The sequence below is a fragment of the Balaenoptera acutorostrata genome, chromosome 2 (genome assembly GCF_949987535.1).
Source record: "Balaenoptera acutorostrata chromosome 2, mBalAcu1.1, whole genome shotgun sequence".
NCBI lineage: Eukaryota > Metazoa > Chordata > Mammalia > Artiodactyla > Balaenopteridae > Balaenoptera > Balaenoptera acutorostrata.
This window is the reverse complement of record NC_080065.1, coordinates 46236589-46261972: the sequence shown is the minus strand read 5'-3', so window position 1 is coordinate 46261972 and position 25384 is coordinate 46236589. Positions and strand designations below refer to the sequence as shown.

The window sequence follows — 25384 nt, the reverse complement described above, 5'->3', positions numbered from 1 at the left end:
TCACATAGCTTGTTTCTGTTCTTTAGATCTTACCTGGGTTTTAGTGGGCATAAACAACAAAGGTAATAATTTTCCAAACTATGCTGAGAATGTAGAAACAAAACTTGATTTTGAAATAGTCTGTAAAACAAACTTGATAAATGGTTTCTGAATTTTTCCTTACAGGCACAGTGTCCATTCTCTACTTGATTTTTCTTGTCACCTTGAAGGCTATTCGCTTGGGATTTCATTTGGAGTTTCATTGGTTTATGCCAACAGAATTTTTTGTCCCAGGTGAGCTATTTGTCCCAAGTAAAGAATTAATAAATTACAATAATGTGATCTTCAGTTAACTATTGTTACTATAAAACAAGTATTGGTAGATTTTATGATGAACACTTTTATTAATGCTGTTAAGCTAAAAACAGGAGTACAGTTGAAATTACTGTGGTTTTCTTGCAGTTAGGTCTAACCAGTACCCTTTGTCATTTCTGCTTGGGAGTTAAAGTCACAATGCAATTGAAAAATCAAGAACTCATTCTCTAGACTTTCTCTGAGGAAACATACCCCTAGAATTTCAGAGACTTAGAACATAGTCAGTGATAAATATATGTGAATAATACTGGTAATTAACATCATTGTTCCCCTTATGGGTTTTTTTCTTTTAATATTGCTGTTTTTCAGACTAATTAGGGTGGTGATTATTAAGTATTCTTTCCCACCTTTTTTTTTTTCCCCATGGCTATAACTTGGCAATTTCTTAAGTTTCACCCAAATTTAGAGGATTTTGGACATGATAGAAGCACCATGAAGGAATGAATGGATAATGCTAAATGAGGAGACAGACTAAAAAATGGAAGTAACTATTACACTCGTATCTTAAAAACTAATAATAAGGGGAAAGTAGTACAAAATTCTGTTGTTGGTTTAGAAAGACTGCTTTCTTTCCAATCTTCAACTGTTGATTCTGGCAGTCTAGAATTCAAATCTCTATTCAGTTTCTGGTGTTAGTCTCTAAAGCCTGCAAATATAGTTGTCTACCACCCCTTTTGTTTCTTTTGTTACAACATTCCTGAGTTTTCCAGGTGTGCTGAGTTGGTGGTCGTTGGAAGGTATCATTTATGTTACCATGGTTACTTGTTTTCAGATCATCTGGCTGCATCAGCTTTGATTTTTTTAATATCTATTAGAAGCCCACAAAGACTAAAAAGTCAGTGTAAATTCAGGATAAAGGAAGTACTGGGGCTTGCAAAGCATCTTCTCTCACAGATTGTATTTAAAATTGGACAGTGATGAGAATAGCAATTTTAAGCTAGTTCTTCCACTGATTAATAAAAATAGTCTAGGATATTATTTTCTAAAAGTAGATCCATATTGATTTATATTGAGGCTTAGTGATGAACATTTCTGCTAATGATAAGACATTAGAGATAAATATGGGAGAAATGGAGAGTATAAATAGTTACTTAAAAGATGGAAAAGGGAATATACCTAAATAGATATCAAGCCATTTATTTCACTTTACTTCATTTCTAAATGATATGAGGGGAGAATCATGAGGACTAAAAGAGGTTCATGTAAATACCTGTGGTCCTGAAATTACTTTATTGTGATTGAAGAATTTCTTAAGAAAGAAAATATATCATAAATCTTTTTCAGTAAAGGCTAATTAAAAATCAGAGAATTGGAGGGTGTGAATCTTTACCGTCCTGATGAAGAATTCTCATAAACTTCTAGTTCTAATTGAATCTTTATGTACTCTTGTTTCTAAAAAGTTATTTTTCAGTTTGGTAAATCCCATCATCCTTCTTCCCAGGTAACTGGAAAAATAATGAGAAAAACCTACTCATGTATTTCATCCTATCCTTTCCTGCCTCCTCAGGGACTTCACTTTTGCAGTTATTCTTTCTTTTTTAATCATGTATCATCAGATTTTTCCTACTGAACTATTCCTTCCAGTATACAAACCTATGTCCCAATCTAAAAACAAAAACGCATATGACCCCACATTCCCCTCTAGCTATTGTTTCCCTTTAAAGAAAAACCTTTGTAAGAGTTGTCTGTGCTCACTGTCTCCACTTCTCCTTCCATTTTGCCTTGAACTCACTTCTGTTAGACTTTTGCTCCAATCACTCCACTGGCTGATGACCAATGACTGCATCCTTCCAAACTCAATGACCAAATCTCACACCTCTTCTTACTCAACCTGTCAGCAGCATGGGGCACATTTGTTCACTCCTTCCATCTTAAAATACTTTCTTTATTTAACTTCTAAAACCCTATTCTCTCTTGATTCTTCTACATAACTGTTCCTTCTCATATCTCTGACCTCTAAATGATAGAGTCATCCAGGGTTTAGTACACAAACCCCTCTTCTCTCTACCTTTATTCCCTAAATAATGTCATCTAGCCACCATGCTATATGGTGACTAGTCCCAATTTTTTTTATCTCTGGCCCAGATGTCTCCACTGAAATCCATACTCATATATCTACCTGCCCCTTCTACGTCTCCACTTGGATGTCCATTTTGTATACTTAATTTACACAAATCAAATACTTGTTTTCTTCCTCATCCACCCCCTCCCAACAGCCTGCTTAACCTGCTTTTCTCCCAGGCTTCTCATTCTCAGAAAATGGTAACTCCAATTTACCACTTGATCAGGCCAAACACTTTGGAGTCATACTTGACTGTTCTTCCTTTCCACCCCCCATATCTGCACAATCTATTTTCTACTTGTAAAATAAATTGAGAATCTGACTACTTCTTACCATTTCCACCAAAAAGAATTATGTTAAGCTTCTAATCTCTCAGCCAGATTATTGCAGTAGCCTCATAACTAGCCTCACTGTTTCCACTTTGTCTCCTTCTCCGTGATCTGTTCTACACCTAGCAGATGGAGTGGTGTTTTTGAAACACAACCTTCAAAAGCCTCTAATGGTTTCCCAACTCATTCAGAATAAAGGCAAGTCTTTGTCACAGTCCATAGGCCCTATATGATCTGACTCCTGGCTTCCTCTTTTATTTCATCCCCTATTACTTTCCCACTCATTCAGTCCACTCCAGCCACACCGTCTTCCTTGCTGTTCCACAAAAATGCCAAGCACACTCCTAGCTCAGAATCTTTGCACTTAGGATTCCCTGTACATGAAATGTTGTTGTCTTTTTCTCAGGTATCTACATAGTTGGTATTGTTAGAGAGGTCTTCCCTGACTTCCTGCCCATTCTCACACCTCCTTCTTGTTCCTTATTTTCTTTAGAGCCCTCATCACTACCAAATCTTATACGCAGGTATCCCTCGTCATCTAAATCTATTAAGTTCTTGATTCTGACTAGTTGGAATATTGAGGCATATCTGTTATTCTAATCAACTTAGCTCCTAAGTTTCAGATAAATAGTAGCAGACGTTAAGATAACAAGAGACTTACCTAGAACTGTTTCCGAATCTGTTTGGTTCTTGAATTCGAGTAGTGAAAGTTCAGATGGTAAGAAATACCTGTATTATTTTTTTTACCTGTGTATCTGTCTCCCTTAACTAGAATGTTAGCTCTCTGAGAAAAGAAATGGTTTTTTTTTGTTTTTTATACTTCTCTATTACTGTTGTGTCCCCAAGGCCTATAATACTTCTGGCATATAATGAGTGCTCAATAAATAATTATTAAGAGTAAATGTGTTTATATCCACTCCTTTCTAAATCCCATTAAAACATTTACATTAAAAAAAATGTAAAAAACAAATACAAAGAGACTCTATAGAAGAGACAATAGCAAATGAGAGAGAGCAACAGATTTTTAGAAGCTCAAAAACTGATACATGGTTGGTAACTGACAGCAAAGCAGAGAAAGCTGAAATGTAAGTACCTGTAGAGAGGAGGCCAGTTTGAACTACACAATTCTTGAAAACCTGAGTGTTTGGAGAAAATTGGTTAACTCTGAAAGCAAGGGTAAGGAGAAGGGCTTAAAATGGGAGAATTCCTTGAAGGTTTATATCAGGAATAATAAGCTATAATCCATCCCCCTTCCCTCTTCAACATAGCAAGAGATGGAAGAAACTAAATCAGACACTCTCTGGACTCGGGTTTGCCAAATACAGCAAAAGGGTAGGAATAAACCTCTAGTCTGAAAACAGGTTAAGTGAAAGCATATATGCTGAATGGTGAGGCCATACCCCACCATCTACCCCTCCAATTCTCTTTTCTTTATTCCTTGGTTCCCAGAATGCTGATAGCATAGGATAATAGAGGATTCTTCTCAGGAGAAACTGATAAGCCCAAGAGGAAAGACCTAGAGTCTCAGATATTCGGGTTCTACCAAAGAAATGGCAGGTACCTTGCTTGTATCAGACCATTTAGATGTCCACTAAGTATGCATTTTTTTAGTGCTTCACTTTTAAATATAAACAAACATACAAAGAGCACTAGACATTTGTGGAAAACCTCTTACATAAAAATAAAACAAGAAAGATAAAAAAGGGGACCTCCCTGGTGGTGCAGTGGTTAAGACTCCGTGCTCCCAATGCAGGGGTTCCGGGTTCTATCCCTGGTCAGGAAACTAGATCCCACATGCATGCCGCAACCAAGAGTTCACATGCCACAACTAAGGAGCCTGCCTGCTGCAACTAAGACCCGGCACAACCAAATAAATAAATAAATTTTTTTTAAAAAAAAAAAAGAAAAATAAAAAAGGAATTTAAAGGGAAAAATAATAAGACAGAACAAAAGCAAAATTCCAAAAAAATTACATCCTCAAAGTAACAAAAGACAGTGATATCCATGAAACACTATTTGGATGCCAAGCAAGGAAGGAAAAATGGGGAGTTGATCTTGGAAATAAAATACATAATAGAAATTAAGAATTCAAAGAAAATTTGGAAGATAAAGCTAACTTCCCCAAAAGACTAGAAATTATGGATGGGTGGATGGATGGAGAGATGGATGGATGGTTAGAAAGAAGGAAGGAAGGGAGGGAGAGAAAGAGGGAGGGAGGGAGGGAGGAAAAAAATGAATAGGACAGAAAAGATGAGAAAATAGATAATTAATTCAGGTGGCCCAATATCCAGCTAAAAATAGTTTCATAGAGAAGAAAGGAAATGAAGGTGAGGAAATTATCAAAGAAATAATTTAAGAAATTTCCCCAGAACTGAAGAGCATGTGTTTCTAGATGTAAGGGCCCAAAATACCAAGCATTGTGAATAAGACCCACACCAAAGCTCGTCATTATGAAATTTTACAACACCAGGGATAAAGAGAAGGGCTTTCAGGGACAAAGAACAAGTCTGTACAAAAGGTCTGGAATCAGAATAGTATCAGACATTTTAACAACAACTCTGAAAGTTAGAAGGCAATAGAAGTGTCATCAAAGGTCTCAGAATAAATTATTTTAACTTAAAATTCTAAATCCCACCATACTCTCATTCAACTGTTAGAGTACAACAAAGGTATTTTCAGAAAGTAAAGTCTCACAAAATTTTCACAAACTGAACAAACCAGATAACCAGCACCCAGATCAAAACCAGAAATTACTAGCACCCCAGAAGTCCCTCTCATTCTCCCTACCAATTGCTGTCTCCCTGCAGAGATAACCACCTGTTCTAACTTCTAACCCCAAAGATTAATTTTGTCTGTTTTTTGACTGACTATAATTGGAATATACAGTATGTATTCTTTTGTGTCTGGCTTCTTCCAGTCAACATTATATTGTGATATTGAGCCATATTGTTGTGTGCATTTTTAGTTTATTCATTCTCATTAATATTTCATTTTATAACTATACCACAATTTATCTTTTTCCTATTAAGGGACGTTTGAGTAGTCTCCAATTTTTGACCATTGTGTTTATTGTAGCACTCTTCATTCTCTTACATATCTTTTGGTGAACATAAATGCCTGCTTTCTCTTGAGCATAAACCTAGGAGTGGAATTGGTAGGTCAAAGGGTATGCATATATTCTACTTTCGCAGATATTGCCAGTCAGCTTTCCAAAATGGTTGTACCAATTTACGTCCATACCAGCAGTGTTTGAGTGTTCTAGTTGTTCCACGTCTTCATCAACACTTCTGTTTTCTTTTTCATCTAGCCTTGCTGGTGGGTGTGTAGTGGTATTGTGCTTTTAATTTGCATTTCCCTGATGGCTAATGAAGTTAACACCTTTTTATATGTTCATTGCCAATTTGGATTTCCTCTTTTGTCTAGTGCCTTTTCAAGTCTTTTGCCCATTTTCTATTTTTTTCATATTGATTTATAGGAGTTCTTTTTACTTTCTAAGTACCTGTCTTATGTATTCAATTATCTTCTCCCCCTCTGCTTACTTCCTTTCTTAATATGACTTCTCAGAGGAATAAAGTAGGCAGTTTGAGAATGATTGGAGGTTTGGGGCTTCTTTAAAACCACTTCGTGAAGGAATCTGTCTTCTTTAATTTACTACACATTGATCATGGTATAAATGTCTGGGTTCTTTAAAAGACATATTTTTCATACAAAAACTTGTACATGAATTTTCATAGCAGCAATATTCATAGTAGTCAAAAGGTGGAAACAGTCCAAATATCTATCACTGATGAATAGATAAATAAATGTGGTATATCCATACAATGGAATATTATTTGGCAATAAAAAGGAGTAAGGTATTGTGGTGATGCTTGTACAACTCTGGGAATATTCTAAAAACTTTTAACTGTACACTTTAAACGGGTGAAAGGTATGTAAATTATATCTCAATAGAGCTGTTAAAGATAATCTTAGGTTTTCAAGAAATTTACTCAGAGTTTTTGTTGGTTAATTGGAAAAAGCTGGATATTCACTCACTCTAATTTGACAAGTTAGAAACAACAGTGGTATCACCTGGCTTAATTAGAGAAGAATCAACTAACAAGTTGCTTCACGAGGCATCTTAGAAGTAAAAGACGTTGAGTGCTCCAAAAGACAGGAAAGATCAGCTAAATTGAAAAGAGCTTATCGAAAACTAGTAAATCTTAGCAAAAAGCAAAATCATTCTGAAGAACAGATTAAAGTAGAATGTTGACCACTTTCGTGGCCAAGAGTCCTTTATTATGAAAATAAATGAACGCCTCTGATTATGTGTCATGCATTGTCCAAAAAGACATGGCCCACTGCCGTCCGGGAGCTTGCAGTTGAGCTGTAAGACTGCTTTGCGAATTAATGATCACAGTATGAAGATACACAAGAGACATAGTAGTATAGAGGAATTGCATGTAAATAAGAATTAAGAATCAGAGAAGTGTTCTTAATAAGAGTATTTTAAGGCCAAAAGGAGTTCTTTAAATGAAGAATTGGAGGAATGGGTTTATGCTAGGTCAAGGGATCAATATGTTTAAGAAACGGTTAAGGCCTGAGATACCGTGACCCATTTAGGAAATTACAAGAATTTGGATGGCTGAAGTGAAAGAATACTTATTGGTGAAGTAATAGGAGACACGGATAAAGACGCAAAGGCCAGATCATGAAGAGTCTTCTATTTTAAGCTAAAAATAACTCTCTGGTTGGCTATGAGACCCTCCTCCTCCCTTATTTGGGATTGGCTGAACTAAGAATTAGGCTCTGTGTCCCTAGGTCAATAAGGTAGAGGAAGAGTAGTCCTATAATCCCTGCCTAAAAATAGGATTCATAATGGAGCTGCTACAGTCACATACCACCCTCATAAAAGGTAAGTTGAGGTCAGAGGTGCTGTAGCCTCTTTGAATCAACAGAATCTGCAGAAAAGCAATGATAGTGAAAACACTGTTAGAACCTTGGGATATCACTAAAGCATTGCTGACATGGTAATTCAGAGATGGGTGATGACTGATCCCATGCCCAAATCCCATCTCACTGTCTGCTTTCTTAGACAACTTCCAATATCAGTAAGCAGCCATCAAAATGGAGTTAGAAGTACAAGAAATTTTGCAGGGGAGCATTTATGAAAGAGAGGAGGGCGAGCAGGAGTAGGTAGCTACATCAGACCACATTGTAGCTCAGGTCTGCAAAAGGAGAAAAGGAAGGGAGGAGGATTGGGTAGGAATAGATTAAGAAAGTCTTAGCCAACCCAATGTGAAGCTCTGTCAAGGATTGCCTGCAGAGGAGTCGAGGGTTGAGCAAAAGTGGTCAGGCCCGAGTACTCTGCTTTGCTCAGTCGTTGGCTAGGAGCTGCCCAGGGAAAGTGTGACTTCTTGATTAGGTCAGCACAGCCCAAAGAGGCTGCAGCTGGAGTTTATCAGCTCACTGCATGCCTTGCATCAGGTTCTCACTTGGATATCGGAGTAGTACATTTACATGGCTGCCACAGTGAAGTTTTATAATATTTTAATATAAATTTGTCATGTTAATATTAATGTTATTCCTAGTTATGGCCTAGGAATACCTTTAACAATATTTAACAATATGTATGCTTATTTTATTATTATGAATGGAATGCTTTAATTTCTCTTTATATCTTCTAAGCAATTATAGGTATATAAGAAAGATGTTGATTTCATATATATATTTATTTATTTATATAAAATTTTCTTTCTAGCTCCCTTACTTTGAACTCTTTTTTCCCCCAGCTTTATTGAGATATAATTAACATATAACACTGTGTAAGTTTAAGGTGTACAACATGTTTATTTGATGCACTTATATATTGCAAAACGATTACCACCATAGCACTAGATAACATGTCCATCACATAATTTCCATTTCTTTCTTGTGGTGAGAACATTTAAGATTTACTTTCTTAGCAACTTTCAAGTAATGCAGTATTATTAACTATAATCATGATGCTATACATTGGATCCCCAGAACTTATTCATTTTATAACTGGAAGTTTGTACTCTTTGACCAACATCTCCCCATTTCCCCCACCTCCCCAGCCTCTGATAACCAGGATTCTGGTTTCTGTTTCTATGAATTGAGCTTTTTTAGATTCCATATATAAATGATATCATACACTATTTGTCTTTTTCTGTCTTATTTCACTTAGCATAATGCCCTCAAGGTCCATCCATGTCACAAATGGCAAGATTTCCTTCTTTCTCATGGCTGAATAATATTTCATTGTATATGTTTACCACATCTTAATTCCTTCATCTGTTGATGGACTTATAGGTTGTTTCTATATCCTGGCTATTGTAAGTAATGCTGCTGTGAACATAGTGCAGATGTCTCTTCAAGATAGTCCTTTGGATATATACCCAGAAGTGGGATTGCTGGGTCTTATGGTAGTTCTATTTAAAAATTTTTGAGCAACCACCATCCCATTCTCCATAGTGGCTGCACCAATTTCCGTTCCCACCAACAATACATCAGGGTTCCCTTTTCTCCACATCCTTAAGAACACTTGTTATCTCATCTTTTTGATGATAGCCATTCTAACAGGTGTGATATATCATTGTGTTTTGTTTTTGTTTTTAATTTTTTATTGTAGTATAGTTGATTTACAGTGCTGTGTTAGTTTCTGGTGTATAGTAAAGTGATTCAGTTATACACACACACACATTTATTCTTTTTCATGTTCTTTTCCATTATGGCTTATTACAGGATACTGAAAAAATATGGAATGCTTCACGAATTGTGTGTCATCCTTGTGCAGGGGCCATGCTAATATTTTCTGTATTGTTCCAATTTTCTTTTTCTTTTTTTTTTTTGGCTGTGTTGGGTCTTCATTGCTGCGCATGGGCTTTCTCTAGTTGCGGTGAGCGGGGGCGACTCTTCGTTGTGGTGTGCAGGCTTCTCGTTGCAGTGGCTTCTCTTGTTGTGGAGCACAGGCTCTAGGCACGCAGGCTTCAGTAGTTGCAGCACGCAGGCTCAGTAGTTGTGGCTCACGGGCTCTAGAACACAGGCTCAGTAGTTGTGGCACACGGGCTTAGTTGCTCTGCGGCATGTGGGGTCTTCCCGGACTAGGGATTGAACCCCTGTCCCCTGCATTGGCAGGTGGATTCTTAACCACTGCACCACTGGGGAAGCCCCTGTATTGTTCCAATTTTAGTATATGTGCTGTCAGAGCAAGCACTATCATTTGTTTTGATTTGTGCTCCCCTGATAATTAGTGATATTGATCACCTTTACATGTACCTGTTGGCCATTTGTATGTCTTCTTCGGATAACAGCCTATAGGCATACCTCATTTTATTGCACTTCGATTTATTGCACTTCGCAGATATTGCGTTTTCTTGCAAATTGAAGGTTTGTGGCAACCCTGCATTGAGCAAGTCTTTCAGCACCATTTTTCCAATAGCATTTGCTCACTTCCTATCTCTGTGTCACAATTTTCACAGTTCTCACAATTTTCAAACTTTTTCATTATTATTATATTTGTTATGGTGATCTATGATTTTGACATTTTTTAGCAATAAAGTATTTTTAATTTAGGTATGCATTTTTTTAGACATGCTATTACACACTTAATATACTAAATATATTGTAAACGTAACTTTTATATGCACTGGGAAACCAAAAAATTCGTGTGACTTCCTTTATTGTAATATTCACTTTATTGCAGTGGTCTGTAACCAAATGCAAAATATCTCCAGGGTATGCCTGTATTTAGTCCTCTGCCCAATTTTTAATTGAATTGTTTGTTTTCTTGCTGTTGAGTTATATGAGTTGTTTATATATTTTGGTTATTAACTCCTTATCCAATATATGATTTGCAAACATTTTCTCCCATTTTGTAGGTTGCCTGTTCATTTCATTAATGGTTTCCTTTACTGTGCAGAAGCCTTTTAGTTTGATGTAGTCCCATTTGTTTATTTTTGCTTTTGTTGCCTTTGCTTTTGGTGTCAAATCAAAAAATCGCTGCCAAGACCAATGTCAAGGAGCTTACCCTCCCCCCCATGTTTCCTTCTAGGAGTTTTATGGTTTCAGGTCTTACATTCAAGTCTTTAATCCATTTAGAGTTGATTTTTGTTCATGGTTTAATATAGGGGCCCAGTTTCATTCATTCTTTTTTTTTTTTTTTTTTTAGCTCCGGACTTGTCCAGTTTCATTCTTTTGCATGTGTCTCCCAATTTTTCCAACACCGTTTATTGAAGAAACTGTCCTTTTCCCATTGTGTATTCTTGACTCCTTTGTCGTAAATTAATTGACTGTATATGTGTGGGTTTATTTCTGGGCACTCTGTTCCATTGATCTATATGTCTGTTCTTTGCCAGTACCATACTGTTTTGATTACTGTATCTTGTATTATAATTTAAAATCAGGAAGTGTGATGCCTCCAGCTTTGTACTTCTTTCCCAAGATTGCTTTGGCTGTTTGGGGTCTTTTATGTTTCAATACACATTTTAGGAATGTTTGTTCTATTTCTGTGAAAAATGCCATTGGAATTTTGATACAGATTGCATTGAACCTATAGATTGCTTTGGGTAGTATGGACATTTTAACAATATTGATTCTTCCAATTCATGAGCATGGAATAACTTTACATTTGTGACTTTCTTTCATCATTGTCTTATAGACTTTAGTTTATAGGTCTTTCAACTCCTTGGTTAAATTTATTTCTAGGTATTTTATTCTTTTTGATGCAACTGTAATGGGATTGTTTTCTTAATTTCTGTTTCTCATAGTTTGTTATTAGTGTATAGAAACACAACAGATTTTTGTATGTTGAAATTGTACCCCACAAGTTTTCTGAATTTGACTATTAGTTCTAACAGTTTTTTGGTGGCATCCTTAGGGTTTTCCATATATAGTATTATATCCTCCATGGATAGAGGCAGTTTTATTTCTTCCTTTCAAATTTGGATGGCTTTTATTTCTTTTCTTGCCTAATTGCTCTGGCTAGGACTTACAATACTGTGTTGAATAAAAATGGCAGGAGTGGGCATCCTTGTCTTGTTCCTGATCTTGGAGGAAAAGTTTTCAGCTTTTCACCATTGAATATGATGTTAGCTCTGGGTTTGTCATATATGGCCTTTATTATGTTGAGATACATTCCCTCCATACCCAGTTTGTTGAGAGTTTTTATTATAAATTGATGTTGAATATTGTAAAATGCTTTTTCTGCATCATTGAGATGATCATATGATTTTTATTCTTCATTTTGTTAATGTGGTGTATCACATTGATTGATTTGTTCACGTTGAACCATACTTGCATCCCTGGAATAAATCTCACTTGATAATGGTATGTAATCCTTTGAATGTATTTTTTTAATTTATTTATTTTATTTATTTATTTTTGGCTGCGTTGGGTCTTTGTTGCTGCACACAGGCTTTCTCTAGTTGTGGTGAGCAGGAGCTACTCTTCGTTGTGGTGTGCGGGCTTCTCATTGCGGTGGCTTCTCTTGTTGCAGAGCATGGGCTCTAGGCGCACAGGCTTCAGTAGTTGTGGCTGGCAGGCTCTAGAGCGCAGGCTCAGTAGTGGTGGCGCATGGGCTTAGTTGCTCCGTGGAATGTGGGATCTTCCCGGACCAGGGCTTGGACCTGTGTCCCCTGCTTTGGCAGGTAGCTTCTTAACCACTGTGCCACCAGGGAAGTCCTAATGTATTGTTTAATTTGGGTTGCTGATACTTTGTTGAGAATATTTGTATCTGTGTTCATCAGGGACATTGGCCTATAATTTTCTTTTCTTGCATGTCTTTGTCTGGCTTTGGTATCAGAGTAATTCTGGCTTTGTAAAATGAGTTTGGAAGTGTTCATTTCTCTTTTATTTTTTGGAAGAGTTTGAGAAGGATTGGTATTAATTCTTCTGTGAATGTTTGGTGGAATTCACAATGAAGCCATCTGGTCCTGGACTTTTGTTTGTTGGGAGGTTTTTGATTACTGATTCAATCTCTGGTCTGTTCAGATTTTCTGTTTTTTCATGATTCAGTCTTGGTAGGTTGTATGTTTCTAGGAATTTATCCAGCTCTTCTAGATTGTCCAATTTGTTGGTATATAATTGTTCACAGTAGCCTCATGATCCTTTGTAATATTTCTGTTGTATCAGTTATGATGTCTCCTCTTTCATTTATAGTTTTATTTATTTTAGTCCTCTCTTTTTTTCTTTTAATCTAACTAAAGGTTTGTCTGTTTTATCTTTCAAAAATAGCCAGCTCTTAGTTTCATTGATCTTTTCTATTGTCTTTTTAGTCTCTATTTTCATTTATTTCCACTCTGATCTTTATTTCTCTTCCTTCTGTTAACTTTGGGATTCATTTGTTCTTCTTTTTCTAGTTTCTTTAAGTGTAAAATTAGACCATTTGTTTGAGATTTTTCTTATTTCTTGAGTTAGGCCTGTCATATATAAATAATAATTCTATCATCTTCCCCAAAATTTGGGGCTCTATATAATTATATAAATATAGTGCTAACTGTTGATCTGAAATGATCATTCTTTTTCTTGTTGAGAAAGTATCCTTCTGTTGAGGTCTATCCCTATGGGGCTTTTTCTATAAACCTATATCATTGGAAGCACTTCATAGAGTAACTATGTGGTTTCCTTTACTCATAGAACTATGTGTTAGATCCGTGGGAAAGAACTACAAGACAGAGCTGCTAAATAAACTGAAAAACCTAACAGTCAAACTCTTTTTTTTCTTAGGTATTGGAATATCCCAACGATCTGTACTGTTCTAGGGTGTGATAGCTTAGTAGTGAATATGATTTGAACTTAATGCATGTTTAGAGGGTGTCTAAAATTCAGAACCAGGCAGATCCATCTCCTGACCCTAAACATGGTCCTAAAGTAAATTGCTTGAGGAAATTGGATCCCAGAGATTACAGGTGGGGAATTTTGAAGTGTATCCATATTCCACTGGATCAAAGAAGCCCAACTGAAAGAATTGTGGATTGACTGACATGATAACTGTGAATTGAGTAAAACTTCTTTTTGAAAGGGCTATCTTATCTTGAAGATTATGACTTTGGAGGAACTAAGGTGATTGGCAGTGGAAAGAATCAGAACATGTGAAATTCCTTAAAAATTTATTGATTTAAATAATTTTGCCTATGTAACACATAATAAAAAGAAGACCCTTTACACTTTGTGCAGAATGTCAAAAAAAAAAAAAGTATGCTTCTATTCCCAATTTAAGAGTTTTTTAAAAAACGGAAGTGGGAATTACCCCCACATTTTACTTTGTTGCTGACATGTAAAATTTTAAAAGATTATAGACAGAAGAAGGAGAGACTTTTCCTAAGAAAAATACATTTTGAATTGCTTCCACAGATAAAAATTCAGATGAAAGCTAGCAGACAAAAAACTTGATATAAAACAAAAGTATGTAATATTTTTTTATCTTACTTTCTGATTTCTTTTAGAGCTACTGCTTGATTCTTAGTTGTTCTCACTTCCTTTCCTAAAATATTATGGTAAAAAGCCAGGGGGCTTTTTTTTCATTCCTACTTTTTACACTAAGGAATCACTTGTGATGGGTTGGCCTCCACTTTGCCACCTCCTTTGCCTAGATGCAGCACTGTTTTTGAGTAAATCATAGTCTTTTTCTACATAAAAGAAATTTTTTCATTTTTATATTAGCAAACCTTAAAGACAAAAATTGGCAGTGCTTTTAAAATGTTATTTTATTATTCTTATTTCAAAGTAACTTTATATTTATTGTGTTTATTGTAGAAAATTTAGAGAATATAGGTAAGTGATTAATTTACAATAAATTCCATTAACCAGGGATAACCACTATTTACACTTTGTGGCTATCTCTACAGTCTTTTTTTTTTTTTTTTTCACATACACACACTTTTTAAAATAAAAGTAAAATTGTATTATACATGCTATTTGACTTATGAACATTTTCTGTAGCATAAAATCCTTCTCTGGAACATGATTCTTACATAATATATACCACTGAGCAACTGCATCATAGTTTAGTCATTCCCCTCTATGTAGACATTTAAATTATTTCCAGTATTTTTAAGCAATGCATTTTAGATTAGCCATTGAAGAATGTTAAATGACAAATTCTCCCTTCCCTGATTACTTTTCTAAGTATTTTTCTGGCAAATTCAAGTAATGGAAGAGGAAGGACTTTAGAGTCAGACAAATTCAGTCAGACACCTGAATTTTTTTTAATTGAGGTATAGTTGATTTACAATATTATATTAGTTTCAGGTGTACAGTGTAGTGATTCAATATATTTGTACTCCATTACAAAATAATGATTATATCTCCCTGTGCTGTACAATATATCCTCATTGCTTATTTATTTTATACATAGTACTTTGTATCTCTCAATCCTATACCCCTATCTAGCCCTTCCTCCCTTTCTTCTACCCACTGGTTCACCACTAGTTTGTTCTTTATATCTGTGAGTCTGTTTCTGTTTTGTTCTATTCATTCGTTTTATCTTTTAGAGTCCATGTATAAGTGATAACATATACTATTTGTCTTTCTCTATCTGACTTATTTCACTAAGCATAATACTCTCTAGGTTCATCCATGTTGCTTCAAATGGCAGAATTTCGTTCTTTTTTTTATCGCTGAGTAATGTTCCATTATACATATATATACCATATCGTCTTTATCCATTCATCTGTTGATGGACACTTAGATTGTTTCCATATCTTAGCTATTGTAAATAATGCTGCTATGAACATTGGGGTGCATTATCTTTTCAAATTAGTGTTTTCATTTTCTACAGATAAATACCCAGCAGTGGAATTGCTGAATCATATGGTAGTTCTATTTTTTAGTTTTCCATTGACTGCACAAATTTACATTCCCACCAGCAGTGTACTAGGGTTCTCTTTTCTCCACATCCTCGCCAGCATTTGTTATTTATAGATTTTTTGATGATAGCCATTTTGTGTGAGATGTGAGGTGGTATCTCATTGTGGTTTTGATTTGCACTTTTCTGATGATTAGCAATGTGGATCATTTTATCATGTGCCTGTTGGCCATCTGTGTATCTTCTTTGGAAAAATGTGTATTCAGGTCTTCTGCCCATTTTTTTTTAGTTTTTTTAACATCTTTATTAGAGTATAATTGCTTTACAATGGTTTGTTAGTTTCTGCTGTATAACAAAGTGAGTCAGCTATACATATACATATATCCCCGTATCTCCTCCCTCTTGCGTCTCCCTCCCACCCTCCCTATCCCACCCCTCTAGGTGGTCACAAAGCACCAACCTGATCTCCCGGTGCTATGTGGCTTCCCACTAGCTGTCTATTTTACATTTGGTAGTGTATATATGTCCATGCCACTCTCTCACTTCGTCCCAGCTTACCCTTCCCACTCCCATGTCCTCAAGTCCATTCTCTACGTCTGCATCTTTATTCCTGTCCTGCCCCTAGGTTCTTCAGAACCACTTTTTTTTTTTTTTTTGGATTCCATATATATGTGTTAGCATATGGTATTTGTTTTTCTCTTTCTGACTTACTTCACTCTGTATGACAGACTCTAGGTCCATCCACCTCCCTGCAAATAACTCAATTTCGTTTCTTTTTATGGCTGAGTAATATTCCATTGTATATATGTGCCACATCTTCTTTATCCATTCATCTGTCGATGGACACTTAGGTTGCTTCCATGTCCTGGCTATTGTAAATAGAGCTGCAATGAACATTGTGGTACATGACTCTTTTTGAATTATGGTTTTCTCAGGGTATATGCCCAGTAATGGGATTGCTGGATCATATGGTAGTTCTAGTTTTAGTTTTTTAAGGGACCTCCATACTGTTCTCCATAGTGTTCTGCCCATTTTTTAATCAGACAGACCCTGAATTTGATCTTGCTCTGCCACATACTAGTTGTATGACCTCAAACAGAAATAACTGATATAAAGTACCTTCACAGAGTAGTCATTTCTTGATTCCTTTTCTCTCCCTTTTCAAGTATTTGTTAGTATAATGTTAGCCTTGAGGAACTTTGTAAAGACATTTTAATATTCTTATTCCCTGGACAAAACAGAGACAACTGATTTTTAGTAATCAACTTTCAGCTACTAATATTCATTTTCCAACTGTCAGTTTTAATGTGTTTTTTTCCCCCTCTTTTTCTCCTAGAGATAAGATTTCAGTTTCCACAGCTGACTGGGGTGCTTACCCTTGCTTTCTTTATTCATAATTGTATTATCACCCTCTTGAAGAACAACAAGAACCAAGAAAACAATGTGAGTAATTACCTGAGGAATTGACTTTTGTTACCAGATATTAATTTTTAAATTTAAACTACAAAACAGTGGTCTGCAAACTTTTCTGTAAAGATTCAGGTGGTAAATATTTTAAGCCTTGTGGGCCATGTGGTTACAATGACCCAGCTGTGCTATTGTAGCATGAAAGTAATGATAATATGTAAACAAGTGGGTGGTGACTGTGTTGCAAGAAAATTTTATTTACAAAAACAGACAGTGGTCTAGATTTCACCCATGGGCCATAGTTTACTATAGAGCAGTCACTAAAAAAAAAAAAAAAAGATGTATAGATAATAGCAAATAGTGGTGATAAGATCTTTAAAAATACCCAAGTAATCTAAAAGAAGACAGGAAAAAGGAAACGAGAATATATGGGACAAATAGATAACAAACAGAAAGATAATAGATTCAAACCGAGTAGTATAGATAATTACATTAAAAATAGTCTAAAGACTACAACTAAAAGACAGAGATTATCAGTCTGATTAAAAAACAAAACGTAATTATGTGCTGTCTACAAGAAATTTACTTTAAAGATATACCATGCAGACACTAAACATAAGAAAGGTGGAGAGGCTGGGGTTTTTTTGTTTGTTTGTTTGTTTTGTATTTGTTTATTTTTGGCTGTGTTGGGTCTTCATTGCTGCGCACTGGCTTTCTCTAGTTACGGTGAGTGGGGGCTACTCTTTGTTGTGGTGCGTGGGCTTCTCATTGCGGCAGCTTCTCTTGTTGCAGAGCACAGGCTCTAGGCGCACGGGCTTCAGTAGTTGTGGCTCGTGGGCTCTAGAGCAAAGGCTCAGTAGTGTGGCGCACCAGCTTAATTGCTCCACAGCATGTGGGGTCTTCCCCGACCAGGGATCAAACCCATGTCCCCTGCATTGGCAGGTGGATTCTTAACCACTGCGCCATGAGGGAAGCCCCAAGAGAGGCTGTTTTAATATCAAAGTAGACTTCAGAACAAGGAGTACTGCCAGAGATAACGAGGAACATTATATGATGATCTTTAAGGATCAATTTATCAAGAAGACATAATAATCCTAAACATGTATGCACCAAGTGACTGAGTTTCCAAGTAAATGAAACAGCAACTGTCAAAACTGCAAGAAGTAAACAAATCCACAATTATAATTAGAGATTTCATCACCCCTCCCTTAATAATTGATAGAACAAATAGAAAATAAGTAAGGATATAGAAAACATGAAAAACATTATCAACCTACTTGATCTAATTGACATTTATAAAAGTCTTCTCTCAAACAACAGTAGAATGCACATTCTTTTCAAATGCACATGAAACATTTATCAAGATAGACCATATGCTGAGTCACTGAACAAGTCAATAAATTTGGAAGGACTGCAATCATACCAAGTATGTTCTTTGACCACAGTGAAGTTAGAAATCAATAACAGAAAGAAATTTGGGAAATTGACAAATATGTGGAAATTAAACAGCATACTCCTAAATAACTAATGAGTCAAGAAAGAAATCACAAGAAAAATTAGAAAAGTACTTTGAGATTACTGAAAATGAAGACACAACATACTGAAATATATGGGATGCAGCTAAAACAATGTTTAGAGGGAAATTTATAGCTGTAAGCACCTACATTAGAAAAGAATATCTCAAATCAATAACCTAACCTTCTATGTTGAGACACTGGAAAAAAGAAGAGCAAACTAAACCCAAAGGAAGAAAAATTTAACCAGTTACCTGTGGCCTTATTTGTACAATTTGAATTCAGTTTGATAGCTTCTAACCATGTAAACAAAAATGATGAAGTTCTAATAGGAGTCTATACAATTGTTACTGAACTACAAATGAAAGAAGAGTTCACTGTGCCTGGGGATTCTGAGAAGTCTTCAAGTAATGTTTGGCAGAGTCATTATGAGGGCCTTTCTACTAAGTAGAAGGAAGTTAGGTCTCAAATTAGGGCAAGAATATAAGTCAAGCTCTTCCATTTTCATCTTTATTGTTACCTGGTTACATACAACTGGCATATTACCTGTGAGTGGTGTTGAAATTGAGTAAATCTTGATTTTTCCCAACTTCCTAACTTGGTGATCTTCAAATTTCATTTTCTTTGTATATAAAAGTAGCCTAATTTGATACCTGCCTCTCAAGTTTTTAATCATAATCAAATATTATAAAATAGGAAAAGTGTTTAACATGACCTGGTGTTTAGTAGGGGCTAGAAGTTTTTAGCTTTTCTACCTCTCTTACCCTTGCTTTCCTGACATTTACAAACTGGATCTTTCTGTTAACAGGAGAGAGTATCCCGCAGATTTTTTCTAGTGCCTTTAAATTTGTTTTGCAATGAGAACATCTTAAGTCTTCTCCAAGATTTCTTCCTATGATATTAATGTTAGAGTCTCAGAAAAATATATAACTGAACCACATCAGTTATTTCTTTCTCTCTTCTCTCATCACTGCACTAGATTTTAATGTTAAAAGTGGCTTTTTACCAAGGTTTCAGGGTAATACAAGAAAGCCATATGCAGAATGTTGCTTCACTGTTTATTAAGAACTGTAATTGGGATAGTCTTTGTTAAATTGCTCAACATCCTTTATACAAAGACTGTGGAGAGAAAATTTTCTGTGTTCAAGGCTAGGAAAAAGTTTCTCTTAATAAACTCATTGTTTGATAATAAGGGTCATATTACTATTCTTGTTTCTATTTTTGCTTTGACTTTTAGAAAACTTAAAGTATTAAGTTCTCTTATCTTTTTCTATAACTTTTCTTAGGCAAATGTATTTTTAGAGCTTTTATCTTTCCCTGTATCCCTCACACTTTAGATAGGGTTTTCATTTTGGAAATGTTTAGTCTTACTGTATTTTTGTCATAAACAGTTTTGAATCTTTTGAGGGAATAGGAAGAAAATGTTACTTATCCTAAATAATCATTTGGAACTTTGGGGTGTAGAGGGAAAATTGAGGATATACTTTATGGCCTTTACTCTTAAATTCCTCTCCTTCACAAATTTCCTGACTCATTGCCACTTGAACTAAGCTGCCTACCACAAGTTTAGGAAGTTTAGACATACGTGGAAAATATCTATTTTATCTTTACAGGAAATAGTGTATGTCATTAACAGTGTATACCTTGGTGTCAGCCAAGTCACCTATCTATCCTTATCAACTATGCCAGCTTAGACCAAGTACCACAGAAACACATTTTGTGAAGTTGGATTCTCATGTATATTGGGTCATTCTATCCATAAGGCTGTGTTTCTCAAACTTTACCACCAAAGTCCCCTTAATGACAGAGAAGAACACCTTGTATACCCTGGGTATCTAGGGGTGAAGAACACAATTTCAGTGAACTCTCATGTTTTATCTTAAACACTCATGCATATTTTTATTGTGCTCATAATTAGTTTGTCTTACTAGAAAACAGTCTGAAAATAATGAGTTAAATTACAGGCAGACTTCACTTTGCACAGCTCCCATATGCATGAATTTCAGTTACTATGGCTTAGTTAAATTATGTCAGTACCCCCTAACCACATGGTTCAAATTTAGGTTGCCACAGGATTTGAACTATGAGTACTTGCATAAAGTAGTAACTGCTAGCCCTTCAGTTCATAAATCACTCTATAAATTACAGATGCACAACATGATCAGTTATCAGTCACACCACTTCTTTCAAAATCTGTCAGAGGTTGGTCACTGCCCATCTATTATTCACGTTACACCCAGAGGACAAAGCAGATAGTTCAGTTGCCTCCTTGTCACCAGGTGGTAAACCCACATTATATTTTACAAAAATGGAGAATCGAGGAAATTGGCAAACAAACACAAAAGTGCAGAAATGAAACAAAAAGTAATAATGCTGGAAATGAAATTTGAATCAAACATATTTGACTGTGGAAATGTTGACACTGCTGCCATTCGAGAGACCCTAGGTATGCAGCCAGAGGAACTTAGGGAAGGTGAACTTATCAACATGAATGAGGAAAGTGGTTGTGATGAAAAGGATGAAGATGTCCCAGAGGAAGTAACACTATCAAAAAACTTCACATTGAAGGAATTCTTAGCGATACTTCACGACATTGAAAGCACAAAAAATGAAATGTTGGAAGCTGATGAAAACTTAGAAGAAAGGAATATGACAGTTCACCAAAGCATAGAAAAGAAGTTTGCTCTTACAATTATACCGTGAGAAAGAGGAAGCATCATGGAACAATCATAATTTTTCCCATTGATTATTATGATTGCACTGCATGGTCATTTTTTTTAACAACCATTAATCTATTAAAATAGTTGATATAAGCATCTGCAATGGTGACTTCAACTGCTCAGTACTGATGGAAGTAATCTGCTTAACAATCTCTGAAAGACTGTACAAGTCAATGAATCACTTACAGATCTTCATCTGGAACCAACTTTGAAAAACCTTAGAACCTTCATCTCTAAGAGTTTTTCTTGTAGTGACTCCCAGAGTCTTGGTTGGCGTCTGAACTGGTCCTTTCACTTTTAGATTTTTTTCCTTTGTGCCTCTGATCGAGTCAGCACATCCCTTCTCCAGAGATTTTATGTTGTGGCTGGATGGAGTAATTCTCCCTTGGTGAGGTGTTAAAGGGGTCTTCCCAGTATCTGCAAGCCTTTGCTGCAGCGCAGCTTCCTGACTGACCTGTTCCTGGGTGAGAGCAAACAGCGGTGAGGCAGGAGCAGGAGCAGACCGACCCCAGCTGTGCTGCAGCTGCTAAGGCATCTTCCTCAAAAAAGGTGTCCAGGTGCCTTCACAGTCTCATAGTACCATGAAAAGAGAGGACTGTCCATACTTAGCTTTGCTCCTGGAAATTCTTAAGAGGAAGAGCTTTGCTGGAAATTTACACCAGTTTACCTGAAGGTGTGCATTCCTCAGTGTGAGAAGCTCCGGACTGGGTAGAGAGATGAATGTTCCTGTTCATAGTCCCCGAAGGACATAGGAAGAGTCCTGCCTGCCTTTCCTACAGAAACACTCAATGGGCCTTGAAATCCGTATTCCATATGTAAATACCATAAAATGAGTTCTTGTTTCTGTTGAGTTTTGGGACTAGCATTTTGTAGAACTAGTATGTGAGGTTCAGCTAATGAAATGTAACTCAACTTTTGTCACTTGTGGAAAATATTTTTTTAAAGGCTTAAAAATAAAAGTTGAAATGGATGATGTCTTCTTACTGTCTTAATTGATTGAAACTAGTATATGAAATGTGGCCCAAAATGTGGCCCAAAAAAGCTTTCAAAAATTCAGTTATACTTCATGTTAACTTCTTAAAATATTAATAATTACTAGTGATAAAGCTAGTATTTATGAAACACTGTGTGCCAGCAAAATTCTAAACATTTTAAATACTTGTAAATATAAACACTCTCCTTTTAACTATACTTATATATTGCATAATTTAAGCTAAATGGGTACTATATTCTGAGAAAAACTTTGTCATTTGATTTATTTAATGATTGTACTTTTAATCAGGTTTCAGTAAGTAATTTGACTCACAGATGTTTTGTTAATATCATGATACAATATTTTCTTGAGATTTAAGTCAGAAAATATGAAGCTTGTCAGGAACTCTGAATTCTTAATGTTGATGTTGAGTTAGTCATTCACAGATCAGTAAAAAAAAAAAAGCTTAAAAATAGAAAAGAAGATATAAGAATAAAAAAGGCCTCATTCTCTTCTATATAGACTATAGTTGGACATGGATCTAAAGACATTTGTGAAGGAGAACAGTGAGGCTCCTAAACAGGTGTAGTGCTCAGATCTTCCAGGTTTTCCAAATTTGACTTAATTTCATGGGTTTTTTTCCACCAAACATAATTTTTTATATGTATAACTAAATGAGATATAATTTCTATTTTTAGCAAGGCATACCTTACCAAAAAAAAGTTGTAGAGTTGAAGATCATCCAACTCATTTCTTATCATCAGAATATATATTCTTTATAACCATCCTGGATATGGTATTTCCTCATCTTGTTTGAATTTCCTCATCATGTTTGAATCAGAACCTATATTGTGCTTTTTTTGTTTTGTTTTGCCTATCTTTGTTTAGTTTTATGCCCTGCTTACTTCTTTAAAAACTATTTGAGATACCTTATATCTTAATTTATTATTCACTTCTTGCTTCTTATGAATCTGTGTAGTTTACTTAACTATATACATCAGCAGAAGTTTTTATGTAAATGTTTGGGATAGGTCTGTCATTTTCTTAGTAAATGCTCCACTGGATAGTATTTTCACTATGAACAGTACGTGGAACAGATAGATTATAAAACGTATTTGAGAAACAGAATGTGCTCCCAGACCCACTTGTGTCCCAGTTGTCATTCTTCCTGTCATTAGTTCTCTACTGCCAGCCCTGCTAGCCACTGCTTATTTGTGAGGCAGAATAAGTTACCTTATTAATGTGTAGGATTCTTGACACATTACCAGTTCATATGGTCACTTGTGCCTGTTTTTAAATATTTTTTTACTTTGAGCCTCATTTTCTAAAAGATGGTTTTTTCCACCATTTTCCATTAAACAGGCTTTTAAGAGGCCTAGAATAGTGATGGCTTGCGTTCAAGCCAGAGAATAGCAAAGCCCACATGTGTGCATGCTCTTCATAGGTGGCATGTTTCCCAGAATTGTGCTAAACCTCAGCTGCTTTTTATATTAAAATATCATTTCTGTTCCTTAGAGTATTTTCAGATGAAAACGGATATGTAACTCTTTTTTTAATATATAAATTTATTTATTTGTTTATTTTTGACTGCGTTGGTCTTCATTGCTATGCGTGGGCTTTCTCTAGTTGTGGTGAGCAGGAGATACTCTTCATTGTGGTGCACGGGCTTCTCCTTGTGGTGGCTTCTCTTGTTGCGGAGCACCGGCTCTAGAGCGCAGGCTCAGTAGTTGTGGCACACGGGCTTAGTTGCTCCGTGGCATGTGGGACCTTCCCAGACCAGGGCTCGAACCCGTGTCCCCTGCATTGGCAGGCAGATTCTTAACCACTGCGCCACCAGGTAAGTCCCCAGATGTGTAACTCTTGACCTAGTTCTACTGAATGTACATTTATACTACTGTGAAATAGAACTTTTCTGATTATAGTATTTCTCTTGCATCTATATGTGTGCTTTATTGTATCATTTGTTACTCAAAACTTGTTACCTCTCTTTCACCGTTTTCTTTACTATTGTTTATTAACTATGACACAAATGTATTAGAAACTGGTTAGCTCTCCATTGTAGTAGCTAAGGGCATGCAATTTGGAGCCAGAAAGTCTTTGGTTTGAATATTGACTTCACCAACTGTTCACTGTGTAACCATGAAAAATGTTGTAGGGACTTCCCTGGTGGCGCAGTGGTTAAGAATCTGCCTGCCAATGCAGGGGACACGGGCTCAAGCCCTGGTCTGGGAGGATCCCACGTGTGCACCACAACTACTGGAGCCCGTGCTCCACAACAAGAGAAGCCACCGCAGTGAGAAGCCCACGCACCACAGTGAAGAGTAGCCCCCGCTCACCTCAACTAGAGAAAGCCCGCGTGCGGCAACGAAGACCCAATGCCACCAAAAAAAAAAAAAAAAAGTGTTGTAACCTAGCTGCACTAATTTACTTATCTATAAAATGAAGAAAAGGATTGTACCTACATTAAGTGAGATAATATATGTACTGTGCTTTGCACAGAGCCTAGTACCTAGAAGCACTTAATAATTGTAGACAGCATGATTATTTTTACCTACATTTACTGAGTTCCTACTATGTGTCAGGTATTGTCCTGGGGATTGGGGATACAAAGATGAAGAAGACACAGTCCTTGTCCTCAGGGGTCTCATAGTCTAGTAGTATGGACCAACTTAGATGTGGAAAAATTAAAATACCAGCATGATAGAAGAACTATTAACCTTGACTACTTTTTGGGTGTCAGAGAACATTTTCTTTCCAGTTGATATCCTCATATCATATATATAGATTCTTTTATAATAAAAATTAATGACAATTACAATATAGGGTAGTAGATGCTATATTTCAGATATGTGTGCAGTGCTATAAGAACAGGGAAGCAGAAGGGGGAAACTATCTTATCAGGAAGCCCTTGCATCTTTGCCTTTTTATCTTCATCAGATTTTCCCCAAAGTTTGCTAAGGTACACATCTTTGCAGGAAACCTGCCCCAAATAATATGTTGCTCATGTGGTGTACTGGCTAGACTCCATGAAACGGTAGCTGTCCTTTTTTATATATAGCTCTCTCTGACACAGCCTTCTTGGCCTTCCAAGATTCTGCGTTTTGCAAAACTTCTTTGTTCTTGAGTGACATTGAGTAGGTTGAGGGTAGAATGACTTTCAAACGTCATAATGGGAGACTACTACCCTTTGATATGAAAATAAGAGTTGCCTGGTTCATTT

The 25384-nt window shown here is 36.0% G+C and overlaps 1 protein-coding gene, 1 non-coding gene and 2 pseudogenes across 7 annotated transcripts in view; 2 read left to right on the top strand and 2 right to left on the bottom strand.

Annotated features, from left to right (window-relative positions):
* SLC38A9 (solute carrier family 38 member 9) overlaps nucleotides 1-25384 on the top strand; it is a 104849-nt gene that overhangs the window by 63660 nt on the left and 15805 nt on the right. For all 6 annotated transcript variants that reach the window (XR_009007147.1, XR_003621799.2, XM_007195597.3 and 3 more), the window contains 2 exons: nucleotides 166-273; nucleotides 16887-16993. Coding sequence is in view for 4 of the 6 variants with exons in the window: in XM_007195597.3 (XP_007195659.3) it covers nucleotides 166-273; nucleotides 16887-16993 (215 nt within the window). In the remaining 2 variants the exon portion in view is untranslated. The remainder of the gene's footprint in view (nucleotides 1-165; nucleotides 274-16886; nucleotides 16994-25384) is intronic.
* LOC114235696 (U6 spliceosomal RNA) lies at nucleotides 9498-9583 on the bottom strand (annotated as a pseudogene).
* On the top strand, nucleotides 13291-13421 carry LOC114235691 (small nucleolar RNA SNORA18). Its single transcript, XR_003621807.1, has one exon. It is a non-coding gene; the product is annotated as a small nucleolar RNA SNORA18 (small nucleolar RNA).
* LOC103003853 (40S ribosomal protein S20-like) lies at nucleotides 21221-25332 on the bottom strand (annotated as a pseudogene).